This window comes from Arachis duranensis, chromosome 3 (assembly GCF_000817695.3).
Source record: "Arachis duranensis cultivar V14167 chromosome 3, aradu.V14167.gnm2.J7QH, whole genome shotgun sequence".
In the NCBI taxonomy this organism is placed as follows: Eukaryota; Viridiplantae; Streptophyta; class Magnoliopsida; order Fabales; family Fabaceae; genus Arachis; species Arachis duranensis.
The window spans coordinates 131876908-131893519 of NC_029774.3; the positions used below are offsets into that span (position 1 = coordinate 131876908).

General features: G+C 35.0%; 3 protein-coding genes across 3 annotated transcripts in view; all 3 read left to right on the top strand.

Moving 5' to 3' along the window:
• Positions 1-4273: 4273 nt before the first annotated feature.
• LOC107482061 (probable potassium transporter 17) lies at positions 4274-7960 on the top strand. The gene is made up of 7 exons (XM_016102442.3): positions 4274-4951; positions 5026-5265; positions 5353-5403; positions 5677-5937; positions 6294-6346; positions 6452-6821; positions 6940-7960. Exons 1-7 carry the CDS (start codon positions 4666-4668, stop codon positions 7788-7790), a joined length of 2112 nt encoding a protein of 703 aa, XP_015957928.1. The 5' UTR covers positions 4274-4665; the 3' UTR covers positions 7791-7960.
• A 130-nt stretch (positions 7961-8090) lies between these two features.
• On the top strand, positions 8091-15435 carry LOC107482060 (sodium/hydrogen exchanger 8). Its single transcript, XM_016102440.3, has 23 exons — positions 8091-8986; positions 9183-9233; positions 9441-9532; positions 9693-9770; positions 9838-9995; positions 10147-10248; positions 10325-10442; positions 10638-10690; positions 10755-10820; positions 11006-11050; positions 11162-11214; positions 11353-11537; positions 11681-11728; positions 11808-11915; positions 12138-12369; positions 12489-12791; positions 13028-13125; positions 13274-13405; positions 13519-13728; positions 13827-14033; positions 14127-14388; positions 14480-14787; positions 14913-15435. Exons 1-23 carry the CDS (start codon positions 8698-8700, stop codon positions 15231-15233), a joined length of 3519 nt encoding a protein of 1172 aa, XP_015957926.1. The 5' UTR covers positions 8091-8697; the 3' UTR covers positions 15234-15435.
• A 406-nt stretch (positions 15436-15841) lies between these two features.
• LOC107482062 (transmembrane 9 superfamily member 3) overlaps positions 15842-16612 on the top strand; it is a 3782-nt gene continuing 3011 nt past the window's right edge. Inside the window, exons 1-2 of the mRNA XM_016102443.3 lie at positions 15842-16101; positions 16478-16518. Coding sequence (XP_015957929.1) covers positions 15944-16101; positions 16478-16518 — 199 coding nt within the window. The 5' untranslated portion in view covers positions 15842-15943. The remainder of the gene's footprint in view (positions 16102-16477; positions 16519-16612) is intronic.

A 16612-nucleotide genomic window follows, 5' to 3' on the forward strand; every position in this document is an offset into this window, starting at 1 on the left:
TTTATGTTTCTCTTATTTGAGCTAGCTCGTGAACTCGAGCCAGCTCGTGAACTTTCGGTGAACCGAATTTGAACTTAAGAATAGGCTCGATTATTAATAAACCGAACCGTAAACCAAACTCAATTTTTGTGAGCCGAACTTGAGCTTGGTCTAGCTCGACTCAGCTCGGCTCACTTTCAGTCTAAAGATGGCCAATACTTTAGTGCAATTCTTATTTTCAAATTTTAATTAAAGGCTCCACCGGTCCACCCAGCTTTATTTGTAGTGCATGTGTGTCTTTCGTTCTGCACTCAAGAGTTCCATTAGGTAGTGAAAATGATGTTTATTAAAAGTATTTAACATCAAATATTTTGTTTTATTATAGTTTACCAAACTTTTATTGACTAATAAAAAATACTACACGATGATCAAAATTTATTAAATTTAACCATTAATTAATTATTAATATTTAAAATATAGAATAAAATATATTATTAAATTAATAGACTAAAAGAATTAAACTAAAAAATTAAATTAATAATTAAAAATAATACATTTTTATGGGCCATAGGATTTTTCTTGTCTAAAATGGGATTTGGAAGCGAGAGCAATTTTCTTGAGACATAAAAAATGGGATCTTTGATTAACTCCTCCACACATATAACTCTCCAATAATGTAACCTTATCAAAACAATAATTACGGGTAATATAAGATCCACTAACTAAGATATTTTTAATTTAAGGCGACTAACCATTCAAACGAAAGTTTGACTAATGTGATACAGTAGTGGAGAAGGCATTAAGAGAAGTTAGTAATAAGAAGCTTTGGTAGCTTAGCTTGTAGTTCGAATTTTTAAAGAATAAGTAGGTCGTTAATTAACTTTTTTATTCTTTAAGTTATACAATTTAAACTTTTAATGTATTATATGCATTTAAATTTCATTATCACCTTTATTATAATCGATCTATACATCAATGCAAAAATAATTATTTTTATTTTAGAAATTATCTAAAAAATCTTTTAAGGTTATTGATTAAGAAAGATAAAATAAAAAAATTTAATACTTTTAATGTATTGAAAACTTTAAAAGTTTATGATTTTTATTCATAATTTTTTATTTATGGTATGCTTAAAGAATGTTTTTAATGCATTTCCTATAAAAAAATTTTCGATTTAATATTTTTTTGTTTAAATTTAAACATATTCAATACATTAAAAATATAATAAATTTATATTTTTTAATAACTTTAAAAAAAATTATAGTACTCTTAATTATAGAATATATATTAGTAAAATCTAATTATAAAACTAAACTAAATTTAAAATCTAGGTAGTAAAATAATTAGATTTCACTAACTCTCGAATTAAGATAAACCCCTTTTTATTTTTGGTGGACTTAATATGATAAGTGCGAGAAGTTGAGGATGATAAATTAATGGTTAAAATTTAGATACAGTCAACTTTACGTAAAATTAATAGTTGAGAGTCATTAAATAATTTGATTGATTTGACTAAATTTTTATTTAACAACTCTCAGTTATCAATTTTACGTAAAGTTAATTACACTTGAATTTTTATCAAAATTAATATTATATTCAAAGAAGTTAATGCTACACAGCGAAATAAACAAGAAAGACATTTAAGGAGAAAAATAGAGAAGTAACCAAGATAGAAGATTGACCATTAAAAAAAAAAAGTAAGATTCATGATTGAAGTAGTAGAAGGTTACTCGAGCCACCAATCCACCATATAGTATTGTCTTGTGATTGATGGAATTTTTGTTTTCATCCTAAGCTATTTGGATTTTTTTTTTATGAATGATAAGGTACTATCAGCATAGCTAGATTATTCACTAAAGTTAGTTAGAGCAATTGTATTTAGTTAGAATTCAGTTACTGTTCTGTGTTTATATATATATATATATCACCAGCTAGAATTTAAATCAATATAATTAATTCATTTTTTTTTTTATTTTTCGTTCTCTTTTACCTTCTAACTAGTATCAGAAGACATTTCTTTTTATAACATTCTTTCGTAAACTCCATTCTCTTCTGGACATTCTTTTTTTTATAAACTCACACAATAAAGTTGGATGAGAGTTTGATTACTTCACCATTTACAATTATCTATAATGAAAGCAAGAAGTTCCAATCAACGAGTTTAGAGAAGACGTTCTGAATCTTACTACCCTAAGATTCATTGATCGTAAAATGGTGGATCCATTTGCACTCTCCATGACAAATCAACCGGGTTTAATCCTCGTCACTCAGCAATTCACTGAAAAAAACTACCACTTTTGGAGTCGCGCCATGAAAAAAGCCCTAAACGTCAAGAGAAAGCTTGGATTTATCAACGGCACAATTTCAAGTATAGATCCAACTATAGATCTTGATTAATTTGAAAATTGGCAATGTGTCAGTGATGTAATGAACACTTGGATCCTCAATTCAGTTTCAAAGGAAATTACAACCTCACTCGTTTATGCAGATTCGGCTGAGGAACTTTAGCATGACCTCAAAGAAAGGTTCGAGCATGGTGATCCAACTACTCCACTTTTGCTTCCTCCTCCACGTAGCTACAGTAGCTACCTTATGTGATGAATGAATAAAAAGTAGAAACAAGCTTCACCCAAGGGATCTTCATCTCTGACCGAGTTAGATTGCAACCATTTATGACATGGTGATCTTGAGGCTTCTTCCCCACTTCTTACCTTTAGTGGAAAAGATCTCAGCTACGCCATACTGTAGATCTTTCTTTTGCAAGGGCCATCATCACCTTGGCTGCTTGCTTCTTTCTAGTTTCTGTTCTTCTTCCTCTGATAGCTTGCATCTTCTTCTTTCGTGTCAGTGAAGTGACCGAAACCAAAGAAAGAGGAGAGAGAGAAGAGAGAAAAACTTTAACGTGTAATGCATTAACAATCAAATCAATATAAACTTTCTCTTTCATGTTACCAGTGCATTTAAACCAAGTTACATGAATTTGAATTCCATTCATTAGTGGGAGTAGGCAATTGTGGAAAGCATGCAATCTTTGCTTTCTCTCTTCTTCTAATTTCGGACCCATGATAATACTAGACCAAGACAATGTTATCTTGGACTTTGTATCAATTTTCATAACTCAATCAACACAAAAATAATTTAGCCATAATGCTTAAATATTTATGTACCACATGCTAAATATTTTCCCAACTTATTGGGCTATTTGTTGCATATGCCCATTGATTAAAATACTGCATACAAAATAGAAGTTATTAATAAAATAATATGAAGCTTCAAATTAAATTAATAATGTCTAATTAGTATTTTTAACAATGTTTGATCATCACAATAATTTGAAGTTTTCTAAATTCAACAGTTGTTACATATTACTAAAAATTATAAACCACCTAAATAAACAATTATATTAAATGTAACAGATACCTATTAATTAGACTAACATGTTAATTGAGAGCTACTTATTTTATTTATTTAACTTAACTCACAATTTTTTATCTATTTTATTTATTTAACTTAAGTAACAATTACTTACAATCAATTATGCACATTATAAAACCATACTAGGTATACCAATGAAACTAATATATATCTTTTAACTTAATTTACTCACCATACCTACCTCATTAACCATTAACTAAGTTATTAAATATTAAACATCTGAACTTATTATTCACTAAACATAAAATAAAAAAATACTAACCTCAAAGTCTAAAACTTCAGCTACATGCCAAGTACCATTCATTCTGTTGATGTATCTTTCGCAGACATATTTTCGGGAGACCATACTTCCTGAAAGAACTCGAACTAAAGCGTTGAGAACGTCACAAAAACTTAAAAAATGATGATTATGCACAACAATCCCGGATGCTGTGACATTATATAAGCATGCGAGTGTATCTCGGACCTTGAGATTCCAATCACTGTGCATATACATATCTCGAGTGTTGAGACTCCATTTATTTTTTGTGCATATCTTGGGTGTTCAGTATTCAATCTTTGCCCTAATACATATCTTGGATATACCTAAGATATGACTCGGCGTCACTCCACCACAGAATAGAATCTCAAATGCCGAGATATATTCGTTTTTGGATTATACCCTCAACATCCGAGATGTATCTCGTAATGCAATTTTATAAATACCTCACTATTTATGTATTTTTGTAAATAAAATATTTATTTTATTTAAATAAAAAAATCCCTTATTTCCTCCCAACATGGCGGACAAATTAAAATGGGACTGCAACTAATTCATCTTTTCCTCCTACATTGTAAGTTGTAAGTTGTAACTTCGAGATCGAGAGTGCTTCTAGTGAAATGAGTCAGCTACATTGTTAAACTTAAGTGGGCTGGGCAAATCTAAAATTTGTTGAGTTTTAAAAGGCAAGGATATCTCATCTCCTTCATGCTTCGTTAGATCTTGTTTAATTCAGTGGCAGTAATTGTTGGGAAAAGGACCGTTATAGAGCTCCATACCTTGAAATCACTTTGGTTTGGGAGCCATGGAGTACTTTTTTATTATATTAATTAATAATTAATTTAATCATAACGATTTTCAACCAACAAGTCTTTTTGAGAGTCCATAAATCTTTGGGGACGTGGCAAACAAGACAAAACAAGAAAAACGAGGGAGGACCGGAGGAGCGCCAATACGTCTTTGCCACTGCTAACTTGAAATTCCAAGCGATCATGTCAAACGGCGTCGTACTCAACCTCCACTTCGCCGCCACTCCTCCTTCTTCTCAGGGGAAGGAGAAGGAGATAAGGGAGACACTCTTGCTGGCTTACAGGACCCTGGGAGTCGTCTTTGGAGGCCTCGTGACGTCACCGCTTTATGTTTATCCTTCAATGCCGTTGAACTCTCCAACCGAAGATGACTATCTCGGCATATACAGTATCATGTTCTGGACTCTCACTCTCATTGCGCTTGTCAAGTACGCCACCATAGCCATCCATGCTGATGATCACGGTGAAGGTATTACTTACTACAACTCCTTTTTCATCACATCATTCAATTTTTCAATCTTAACCTATCTGAGTTCGTTACAGGTGGAACTTTTGCCTTGTATTCATTACTTTGCAGACGATTGAATATTGGAATCCTTCCATCTAATCAGGTATATTCTAATTCAAGTACTTATTCACGCATAGAAAGGGGTGTTGAAGCACAATCTTGGCTTGCCAAATTGTTTGAAAGAAGCATAGTTGCTCGACGAGTTTTGCTCTTTCTTGCTATGCTAGGAACTTGCATGATTATCGGTGATGGCATACTTACACCTGCAATTTCAGGTTTGGTCAATAATCTTTTCTAATAATTTGGTGGCTTTTCTTATTGAAAATGTTTTCATTAACTCAGCTATGTAAATTCATTCTCAGTGTTATCAGCAATGGATGGACTAAGAGCACCTTTTCCCTCAGTAAGCAAATGTAAGTTTTAAATTTATACAGTACTATTGTGACTTTGTGAGCTTAAATTGCAGATTCCATAGTTTAGAAAGTACAATAAAACTTTGGAAGGTTTGCTTCTTTTGTCGAAATTTTGGTTTTTTATGTGAAATACAAAGCTATAACATCTTAATGGTGCAACACAGGAAGTGATTTTTGCTTGGCAGAGTAGATTAGAGCTTTATGACATTGTCAGACAATTTGCTCTCCTGGTTTATATAACCATCATTTCTGTTTTGGCTCATGCTGCTGCAGCACTTGTGGAAGCACTCTCTGCAATTGTCTTGGTTGTTTTGTTTTTATTGCAAAAATTTGGCACATCACGCGTGAGTTTCCTCTTTTCCCCAATAATGGGTGCATGGACCTTTTGTACCCCACTTGTAGGAATTTACAGCATCATACACCATTATCCTAGTATTTTCAAGGCTATATCTCCTCACTATATTTTCCATTTCTTTTGGAGAAATGGAAAAGCTGGCTGGCTTTTACTTGGTGGTACTGTCCTCTGCATTACAGGTATGTGTGTCTCTTATCATCTTGATAATATTCATCATCATTGTCCATTGATACAGAAGTAGGAATATTATCTTTCAATTCAAGGACTTCTTTGTTTCTCTGTCAATTCATGTTATTATATTATCAACTTGGCATGCTCTGGTTTGGCTATTGACTAAATTTGCTATATGAGAATTGTGAAAAGAGAGACTTGCAACTTAATGTTTGATATGAATAAAGTGATCACTTTCTTAAATATAAAACTTGATTACTTCTAAGGGGAAATGAAAGATTCCCTTTCTTCTGTATGTGGATGTGCAATGTGTATTTTCCTACTATCTTTCCCTTTGTTCATTCTTAATTGTTCACTTTGACAGGTTCTGAGGCAATGTTTGCTGATCTTGGTCATTTCAATCAGAGGTCTATTCAGGTTAACTTTGTTTCATTTTATTTTTTGGTATGCCTTACAAGCTATGATTCCTTTTCAGCCAATTAACAGAATTCTCACCTTTTCTTCTTTTGTATTTGGTAACAGATAGCTTTTCTATTCACAATCTACCCATCTTTAGTTCTCACTTATGCGGGACAGACAGCATACTTGATCAAGAATCCAAATGACCATGATGATGGATTCTACAAATTTATACCAACTTCAGTGTACTGGCCTATTTTTATTATTTCTACATCAGCTGCAGTTGTTGCTAGCCAGTCATTAATCTCAGCTACATTTTCCATCATCAAGCAATCTGTGGTACTGGATTATTTTCCTCGAGTAAAGGTTGTACACACATCTCACAGTAAAGAAGGAGAGGTATACTCTCCTGAAGTGAACTACATCCTGATGGTCCTTTGTGTTGCTGTAATACTCATTTTTGGAGATGGAAAAGATATTGGAAATGCTTTTGGTATGTCAGTTTCTATTTCAGCTTTCACCTATGTCACAACTTGAAAGCTGTCTTCTAATCTGTAACTGAAACTACTTGCTGTCTGTCCTCTGATGTTGGTATATGACATCTATTGCAGGTGTCGTTGTGAGCCTAGTAATGCTTATCACCACTATATTACTTACATTAGTCATGATCATGATATGGAGAACCCCAGTTGTGCTGGTTACCCTTTACTTTGTTGTGTTTTTCATCATGGAAGGGGTTTACGTCAGTGCTGTTTTCACTAAATTTTCTGAAGGTGGATGGATTCCTTTTGCCATATCATTTGTCCTTGCATTCATCATGTTCGGTTGGTTTTATGGTAGACAAAGAAAAATCGAGTATGAGATAACCCAGAAGATAAGCTTTCATAGACTTGAAGAACTTTTAGCTGACCCTAGTGTTCAAAGGGTTCCTGGAATATGCTTCTTTTATACTAACATTCAAGATGGGTTGACTCCTATTCTTGGCCATTACATTAAGAACATGAAATCCCTTCATAAGGTCACCATATTCACAACTCTCAGATATTTATTAGTTCCCAAGGTTGATCCACATGAGAGGATTGTAATCAAGAAATCAAATCTCGAAGGGGTGTATGGTTGTGTAATCCAATATGGCTATGCAGATGCTCTACATTTTGAAGATGATTTTGTAAGTCAAGTTATTGGTAGTTTGATACTACATATAAAAAACTGCTCTGGTAATGCTGAACCTGATTCTCAAGAGATTGAGCAAGAAGTTTCCAGTTTAGAAGAAGCAAGATGTGCCGGGGTTGTTCATGTTCGCGGAAAGACTAGATTCTACATTGGCCTGAACTGTGGTTGGTTTGATAAAATCATGCTTGGTTTCTATGAATTCATGCACAGCAACTGTAGATCCGGTTTGCCTGCGCTTCGGGTTCCATTACAGCAAAGGATTGAAGTTGGAATGCTATACGAGGCTTGAAGGGTTAAAATATATTGAAGCAGTTATTCAGTAGCTTCACTTGTTCATACATAACATAAACAGGGCAAAAGATACCTGAATTGGATTAATATGTACGTCACTCAAAATTACCCATATACTTGTATTTCTTCTTTTCAAAACCATTAACTTAGTATGTTGATTTTTGCTTCCTTGGTACCTAAAAGTCTATTGAAGCTCAACTAATCTATACAAAAAGTAACTGAAGCTGAGCTAATTTTACTCGAATCAAGTCAACTTATGATCTGTTAAGGTGTCGGTTATTAAAAGTCCCGTGTTGATGAGATAACCACATGCTACTACTACTACTCTTTTTGTTAACGACTTTTGATCTAGTGATAAAAAGGATGGTGTGTTTTGAGTTGCTTTATACTAGAAGACAAGAGAGAGTGTTAAATGGACCGTCTAACAAAAAAGTTGAAGCAGTAATAGGGAGGGAGTCGAAGAACATGGGGAAATGGAATCAAGCGCAAGAATAAATGAAGAATATGTTCTTAGAATAAATCAGAAACACATGGAGTTGTGTCCACTGTACAGGAAAGGGAATCACACGCTCATGTTCATATAACATGTATATTGATTGACGTTGATTTCTGTACCTTAAAAAAGCTTCGTTGGTCTGGGATTGTTGTTATAGTATTAATTCAGTCAACGATCTTCTCATTCGCTCACTCACTATTTATTATTTATTCATTGTCGTGTCGTAGTTGTACTTGTACTTGGTTCATGAGTGTCCCTCAAACCATTGAAACGTGCAAATCGGATCTATATCCCACATACAAACAACACAAACATCATTATTGAACAAGTTGGCACCCCCCTTCTCTTCTTCTCTTTCTGCCTCTGTGACTCTGCTGCCTGCTGAAGCTGACATCTCAGTTTGGTTTGAATGGCGGCAGTCACAGCATCGGTGATTGCTTACAAGCTCATGGAAGAACCACAACCTTTTTCCCTTGCTGATGTTGCTGCTGCTGCTGTTGCTGCTGCTGATGCCTCTTCTCCGACTCCTTCTTCTTCTTCTTCTGGTAATTTTGCAGAGACTGGGAATCCATCTGATGCGGTCGTCTTCTTTGGTATCAGTATGGTACTTGGGATTGCATGCAGGCACCTCCTCCGCGGCACCAGAGTCCCTTACACTGTTGCCTTGCTCATCATTGGCATTGCCCTTGGTTCCATAGGTACCTTCCCCTCTCCTCTTTCAGTATTTATCTATTGAATTTCAAGCATCAGGTTTTGAACCCATATGGGGAAAGTTGACTTTGCTGGATAAGGATAGGCTGCCTTATCTGTGTACAAAGAGGTAAAGCCCGTTTGCCTTTCAATTTTTTTTTGGAAAAAAAGTGCATGACTGATTAATTGTTAACTCCTGAACAGAGTATGGTACTCATCATCGGCTGGGAAAGATTGGGGATGGAATTCGTATTTGTAAGTTTGTTCTCTTTTTATTCAATTTATTCTGGAATTTAAGCACTTCCCATTAAAAGAAAACCAAGTGCTTTTCATTTTACTACTTTGAAACATGTGTATTGACATGACATTTTGAAAATCTTCCAACTTAAAGAGCTTTGATCATCACTTCTCGTTCTTTAAAATTCATTGAAGGAACTAGGAATTCTACTTTTTTATATGCAGGGGCAGAGATTAATCCAGAACTTCTGCTGGCCGTTTTTCTTCCTGCTCTCCTTTTTGAGAGCTCATTCTCAATGGAAGTTCACCAAATCAAGGTTCTTTTCCCCGAATTTTTGTATTACTACAAACTGACTTTAGTTATAAAGTGATACTGTTATGCCAATTCCTAGCTCATATATGTATGCATGCTTGTAATATTATTTTGCTTTCAGAATATTGACTGAACCTCAGTTTCCGTTTTGGTTGGTGTTGTAGAGGTGTATTGCTCAAATGATCTTACTAGCTGGTCCTGGAGTTGTGATTTCAACCTTTTGTCTTGGAGCTGTTTTGAAGGTATGTGAACCAATGTGTTCATATTTCATCGGTGATATGATTATGTAACCCCCTTGGCATAATGCAGCTAACTTTTCCATATAATTGGAGTTGGAAAACATCACTATTGCTTGGGGGACTTCTGAGCGCAACTGATCCTGTTGCAGTTGTAGCTTTGTTGAAGGAGCTCGGTGCCAGTAAAAAACTAAGCACAATAATTGAAGGCGAATCCTTGATGAATGATGGGTATTCTGATTTAGTTCCTTTTCTCTTCATTTAATTGGGATATAGGAACTGGCTTCAAGCCTTTAACACAGAATGAAGTGATAAATGATATTCTTTTGGAGAAGTCTTTTCAGTTTTTCTTTGATTAAGCTGTATCTTCATTCTTTTCCAGGACGGCTATTGTGGTTTATACTTTGTTCTATCGAATGGTTCTTGGTAGCACCTACAATTGGGTTGATGTTATCAAATTTCTAGTGCAAGTCTCATTTGGAGCGTAGGTTTCACCTTCTTTGTTGTTTTACCGGCAAAAATTATTTTTGCTTCTGTGACCCTCTCTGCTCTTGCGCCAGTGTAGGAATTGGTGTTGCTTTTGGGATAGCATCTGTTTTATGGCTTGGGTTTATTTTTAATGATACAGTGATAGAGATTTCCCTTACACTTGCCGTTAGCTACATTGCTTACTTCACTGTAAGTTGCTTTTAAACTTGGATTAGTAGTTGAAAGATTGTATTTGTACTATGAATAGTTATGCAAGTGGTATCCAAACGTTTATATACCTTAATTTATTGCATGCATGATGCATCTTTAAGATGAGAGGTTATATCTGTTAAAAACTTGAAATCTTACAATCATCTTTGGTTTTTGTCCTTAATGCTTCTATAGGCTCAAGAGGGTGCTGATCTATCTGGTGTTTTGACTGTCATGTCGTTGGGAATGTAAGTCAATCTTTAGCATTTATCTCTTAATATTTGGAATCTAGTTATTGAAATTTTTCTACAGGTTCTATTCTGCATTTGCAAGGACAGCTTTTAAGGGTGAAAGTCAACAAAGTTTACATATCTTTTGGTATACTTCTTGCTTCTACTTGTTTATATAAATTATATACTTATAGGACATCGTTTTGATTTTCCTTATTTTCAACAACATTCATTCTAGTGATGATAAAAGGAAATAGATAAAAGGAATCTAATTATCTAAATCTATGTAGAAGAGTAAATACTTATTTTACTGACTGACTTTATTTTCTCCAGGGAAATGGTTGCATATATTGCTAATACATTAATTTTCATCTTGAGGTAAGATCATAAATGGATTCTGAAATCATAACAATCAATTGATATAACTTGTGAATCAAGCTTTTCATACCCTTTTTTATTATTATTTTTTATGTTATCTTCTTTTTGCAGTGGAGTTGTTATAGCTGAAGGAGTACTTGGTGATGACAATGTCTTCCATCATGGTAGTATTTACCTCTTAAATTATCTTCTTTGCTCAGTAGGCCATTGATTATACTCACTTTTCCATTTAGTTGCTCTTGATAAAAATGTATGTTTGTTGAGTCTAAAAGACTCCCTGCAAATTCTTGGTTCTGTTGAAGGAACATCATGGACCCACCTCTTGCTTCTCTATGTTTATGTTCAAGTGTCGAGATGCATCGTAGTTGGTGCATTATTTCCCTTGCTAAGGTATTTTGGATATGGCTTGGATTGGAAAGAAGCTTGTATTCTAATCTGGTCAGGATTGCGAGGGGCAGTTGCCTTGTCACTTTCATTATCAGTCAAGGCAAGTATCCAATGACTAATGAAAGCTGCATTTTTTAGCCAAAAATTTCATCTCCTTTATTGCTAATTTTCTGAATTTCTTTATGCACATACTATCTTATTATTAGTTTAATCTTTTAATTATTAAATTTTGGGTTTGTTCAGCGTTCAAGTGGCCGATCACTTGAATTGACTCCAGAGACAGGAACACTGGTATGTTCTGGGTTTAGGATTTAATTATGACTTTACAAGGGCATTAGATTCATCACTCAAATACCTTTTGCTTGTGCAGTTTGTTTTCTTCACTGGTGGTATTGTGTTTTTAACACTTATAGTGAATGGTTCGACAACACAGTTTGTTTTACACTACCTTGACATGGACAAGTTAACAGCTGCAAAGGTCAGAATTCCAGATCTTCTAAGTTCAGCTTATCTTCTTGCTCTAAGGGATAAAACATTCTGTTATCTCATGCATCAAATGGTGCCTTAATGCTTCAATTTCTATCTTACTTGTGAAACAATATCTCCACTCTGATATAAGGATATACCTTCAGAAGTCTTGTCTTTCAAGTTATATTTGGCCTTTGCCTTTGCCCTAATAATTTGATCGTATAATTAACAGAAACGTATCCTTGATTTCACAAAGTATGAAATGTTAAACAAAGCACTAGAAGCTTTTGGTGAACTTGGAGATGATGAGGAACTAGGGCCTGCTGATTGGGCCACAGTGAAGAGATATATCTCCTGCCTAAATAACATTGAAGGTGAACGTGTTCATCCTCACGGCACATCTGAAAATGATACTAATCTGGATGCTATGAATTTGAAAGACATACGAGTACGCCTTCTCAATGGTTAGCAACTTTTACATTATCCTTATAGTCTGAGTATGATAGTTTTCTAATGTTATGAACTTGATTGCTTCAACCACATTAGTATCATGACTAATTTGAGAGCTTGTTGCTCATATTAGGTGTCCAAGCTGCTTACTGGGAGATGCTTGATGAAGGACGAATTTCTCAAACGACAGCTAATATTCTAATGTTATCTGTGGAGGAGGCAATAGATTTGGCTTCACATGAGCCTCTATGTGACTGGAAAGGCTTAAAAACTAATGTTCACTTTCCAAATTACTACAAGTTTCTTCAGTCTAGTATGCTTCCACCAAAATTAGTTACATACTTCACTGTGGAAAGGTTGGAATCTGCATGTAATATTTGTGCTGCGTTTCTTCGTGCACACAGAGTTTCTCGACAACAATTACATGACTTCATAGGTAGTTTCTTTACCTCACTAAGTTTTGGCTTTTTATCTTACGAAATACCATTTGCAGCTTCTACTCTTTTTGTTGCCTCTATTCCATATAGTTTCTTCTCCTTAACTTGCTGTGAAAAATAGAATACAAATCTTGTACTAATAAACACTGTAAATCCTGGTGACAAGCACCCTGGTTTAAAAATATACAATATATAGTTAGTTGCTGATTTTCTCTGCATAAAACTTCTTGTGTAGGTGAAAGTGATGTTGCTTCTGCTGTTATCAATGAAAGCATTGCAGAAGGAGAAGAAGCACGGAAGTTCCTGGAAGACGTTCGCGTAACATATCCTCAGGTATGCAAGTTAAAAAAAATTATCCTCCAATATTATCTTGGTTTCAGATCAATTTAAATTTCATAATCCATCTTTTTTTTATTGTTAAAGAGCGTTAAATAAACTCTTTTTCTTTTTTGCTCAATTTGATGTGATGTCTGTCATTCAGGTCTTAGGAGTTGTGAAAACAAGGCAAGCCACATATGTAGTGCTAAATCACTTAATTGAATATGTTCAAGACCTTGAGAAGGCTGGGATTTTGGAGGAGAAAGAGATGTTGCATCTGCATGATGCTGTCCAGGTATCCTCTGGTGATATTCATGCTTTTCTCTTCATCTGTTACCTTAACGGTTCGCTCTTCTCTGGAATTATAATTGTGTTGTTCATCAATTAATGGATTTGTTTATTTTTCAGACTGATTTAAAGAAATTACTCAGAAATCCTCCTTTGGTGAAGCTTCCTAAAATAACTAGTATGCATCCTATGTTGGGCGCTCTGCCTTCTCCGGTTCGTGAATCACTTATAAGTGGTACCAGGGAAATGATGAAATTGCGTGGCTTGACACTATACAAGGAAGGATCAAGATCAAATGGAATTTGGTTAATTTCTAATGGAGTGGTAAAGGTAATAACTAAGAAGCCATTATGTTCATGAAGTTTGCATTATGTTATCTGATTAAACATTCCAAAGATTAATGCTTGGAAAATATTTCGGTCTCTCAGTGGGAAAGCAAGGTGATAAGAAACAAGCACTCTTTCAATCCAACTTTCTCACACGGGATCACATTGGGTCTTTACGAAGTGCTGACAGGAAGGCAGTATATCTGTGATGTCCTCACAGATTCCGTGGTGTTCTGTGTCTTCATCGAAGCCGACAAGATAGTTTCATGCCTTGGATCAGACCCTTCCGTGGAAGACTTCCTGTGGCAGGTATGATTAGTTAGTTTGCTATGACATTAAATCATTAACTCCCTTATTATATGTTTTGGTGCTATGCTAAACTAAGTTAATCATGGTTTTCAGGAAAGTGCTATTTTCCTTTCCAAAGTATTGCTTCCCCAGATATTTGAGAAAATGTCTATGCAAGAACTAAGAGCCATGATTGCTGAAAGATCACAAATGACAATATACATAAGAGGAGAGACAATAGAAATACCGAATCATTCGGTCGCATTCTTGCTAGAAGGATATGTCAAAACTCAAGCTCGTCAAGAACTGGTAACAGCACCAGCAGTCCTGCTCTCTTCACAAGGGAATCTAAGCTTCCACAGTTTGTCAAGTTCAGGTATTTGATCTTACTGTCTTGAAAACTTTGTGATTATGGATGAAGTAGAAAATGAATTTGATAAATCTTTTACCTTGAATTATACAAACAGGTATCAGGAAAAGTAGTTTTTCTCATCAAGGATCGTCTTATCTAGTTGAAGCTAGAGCAAGGGTAATCATATTTGACATTGCAGCATTTGAGGCTGATTCTCCTCCTGCTAGAAGATCAAATTCGTTATTATCACATTCCATGGAACATCCCCATAGAACCTTACGTAGCAGAGAACACAGCGGTCTTATGAGCTGGCCTGAAAACTTCTACAAGCAGAAGCCCCATCGGCACAATTCCGAAGGGAACGGCCGACAAATAACTAATTTGTCTGCAAGAGCAATGCAGTTGAGCATCTACGGAAGCATGGTATGTTGGTTTCATGCAATTCAACATGCCATTTATTGTTTAGTAGTTGCTTGATCAGCAAGCAATGAGAATTAACATGGAATGCTGATGTTGTTGTGTCTAACTTGATTTTATTTTGATGGAAGGTGGAATTACGGATCCCTGGCCGGAGCCGAAGTTCGACGAGCAATCAGACTAAACCGGCTCTTAGTTTGTCATACCCAAGCATTGTGCCACAACAGGGGCGTCCACTCTTGTCAGTAAAATCAGAAAGTGCTGTCACTGCAAAGAAGGGCCGCGAAGTGAGTGACTTAGCACAACAAAATGCTCCAAACCAACCTCTACAACACACTGAAAGTAGAGTGCAGCATCATGGAGATTACTCAAGTGATGATGATTCAGTTGTTGAAGAAGATCTTCTTGTCAGGATTGATTCTCCAAGCACCCTATCTTTTCCCCATTCTTGACTTGAAGGAATGGGACAGTAGCTGAGATATGTAGTTGTTTTGTTTAATAAATGATGCTTTCATAGAAACATTTTTGTACATAATATATTTGTAAGCGTGAAATCAAAGCTTATGATTGATCATGTAAACTTTGCAATTCTAAAGAATGTTGATTTCACCGTTTTCTTGTGCAGATGAATAAAATTTTGATAAGAAAAGAAAACTATCTTGTTCATCTTAGTTTGGTTGAATTCTGACTTGACCTTTCCTTTTAATTATTAATCTCTTCTTAGTTGTTTTCCCTTTTGCAAAATCTTTTATTAATTTCCAATCAAATGTTTTAACCACTAAATGCACAAATATAAATTAAGTATCAGATAATTGGTGAACCGTGAACTAGATTTTTTACATGGATAAATATTAAAATAATTTTAATTTTACGACTTTTGAGTCACATGACTCGTCACATCCTTTTGTCACCTTCGAAAATAGAAGACAAATTATTGAAACAAAGAAGATGAAAAAATGAAAAATACAAACTTACAAAGGACAAAACACTATTATAAATTTGTCTTATTAGTAAAAATTTATAATTTTTTTCTTTGTTAATTAATTTGGTCATTTACCAAAATCTCTCTCTCTCTCTCTCTCTGATTTATTTCTTATCTGATTGTGAAGCTTGAAGAAAGCAGAGAAACAAGAAGATAGAAAGTGCAGGGTGTGTGTGCGCCATGGGAAGGGCCCAGTTCTCGACGCTGCTCTTTTCTCTCGCGATTCTAACCTCTCTCCTCCCAACTCATGTCAGATCCGATGCTTCAAACCACCGTTACAACGAAGGTGACCCTGTTCCTCTCTACGCCAACAAAGTCGGTCCCTTTCACAACCCTAGGTATGGCCCTTCCCCCCCGCCGATCCGTTTCGATCCTATTCAATCTCCTCATTTCGAATCTCTGATTCTGAAATTGAAGATTCCTTATTTATAGGATCCCATAGGCGTCAACTGCGAAATGATTCCGTTTCTTGAGTGTGCATGTGTGTGTGTGAGACTAGCGTTGGTGTCTGATTCTATGCTTAGTTTTGTTTTGGCTTCTTGTGTTTTTCAACGGATTGAGCCATTTTCGGTGTTTTGTTGTGTTCAAAATGTGATATTGTTTCAGAATTCTTGTTGCTTTTTATGGTATTGAGGTGAAGTTCTTATGGGTTGTTATGGTCTGTCTATGTTTATCATTCTAATTTCTTATTTTATTTATCTGTTTGGTTTTCAGTGAAACTTACCGGTATTTTGACCTGCCATTCTGTTCAACAGGTAGGTGCTGAATTTATTCTTCAGCTCTTGGTATTTATTGCTCCCTTTAACCTTTATTACTGTATTTACTGGTTTTAGTAGAGCTTATGCATCA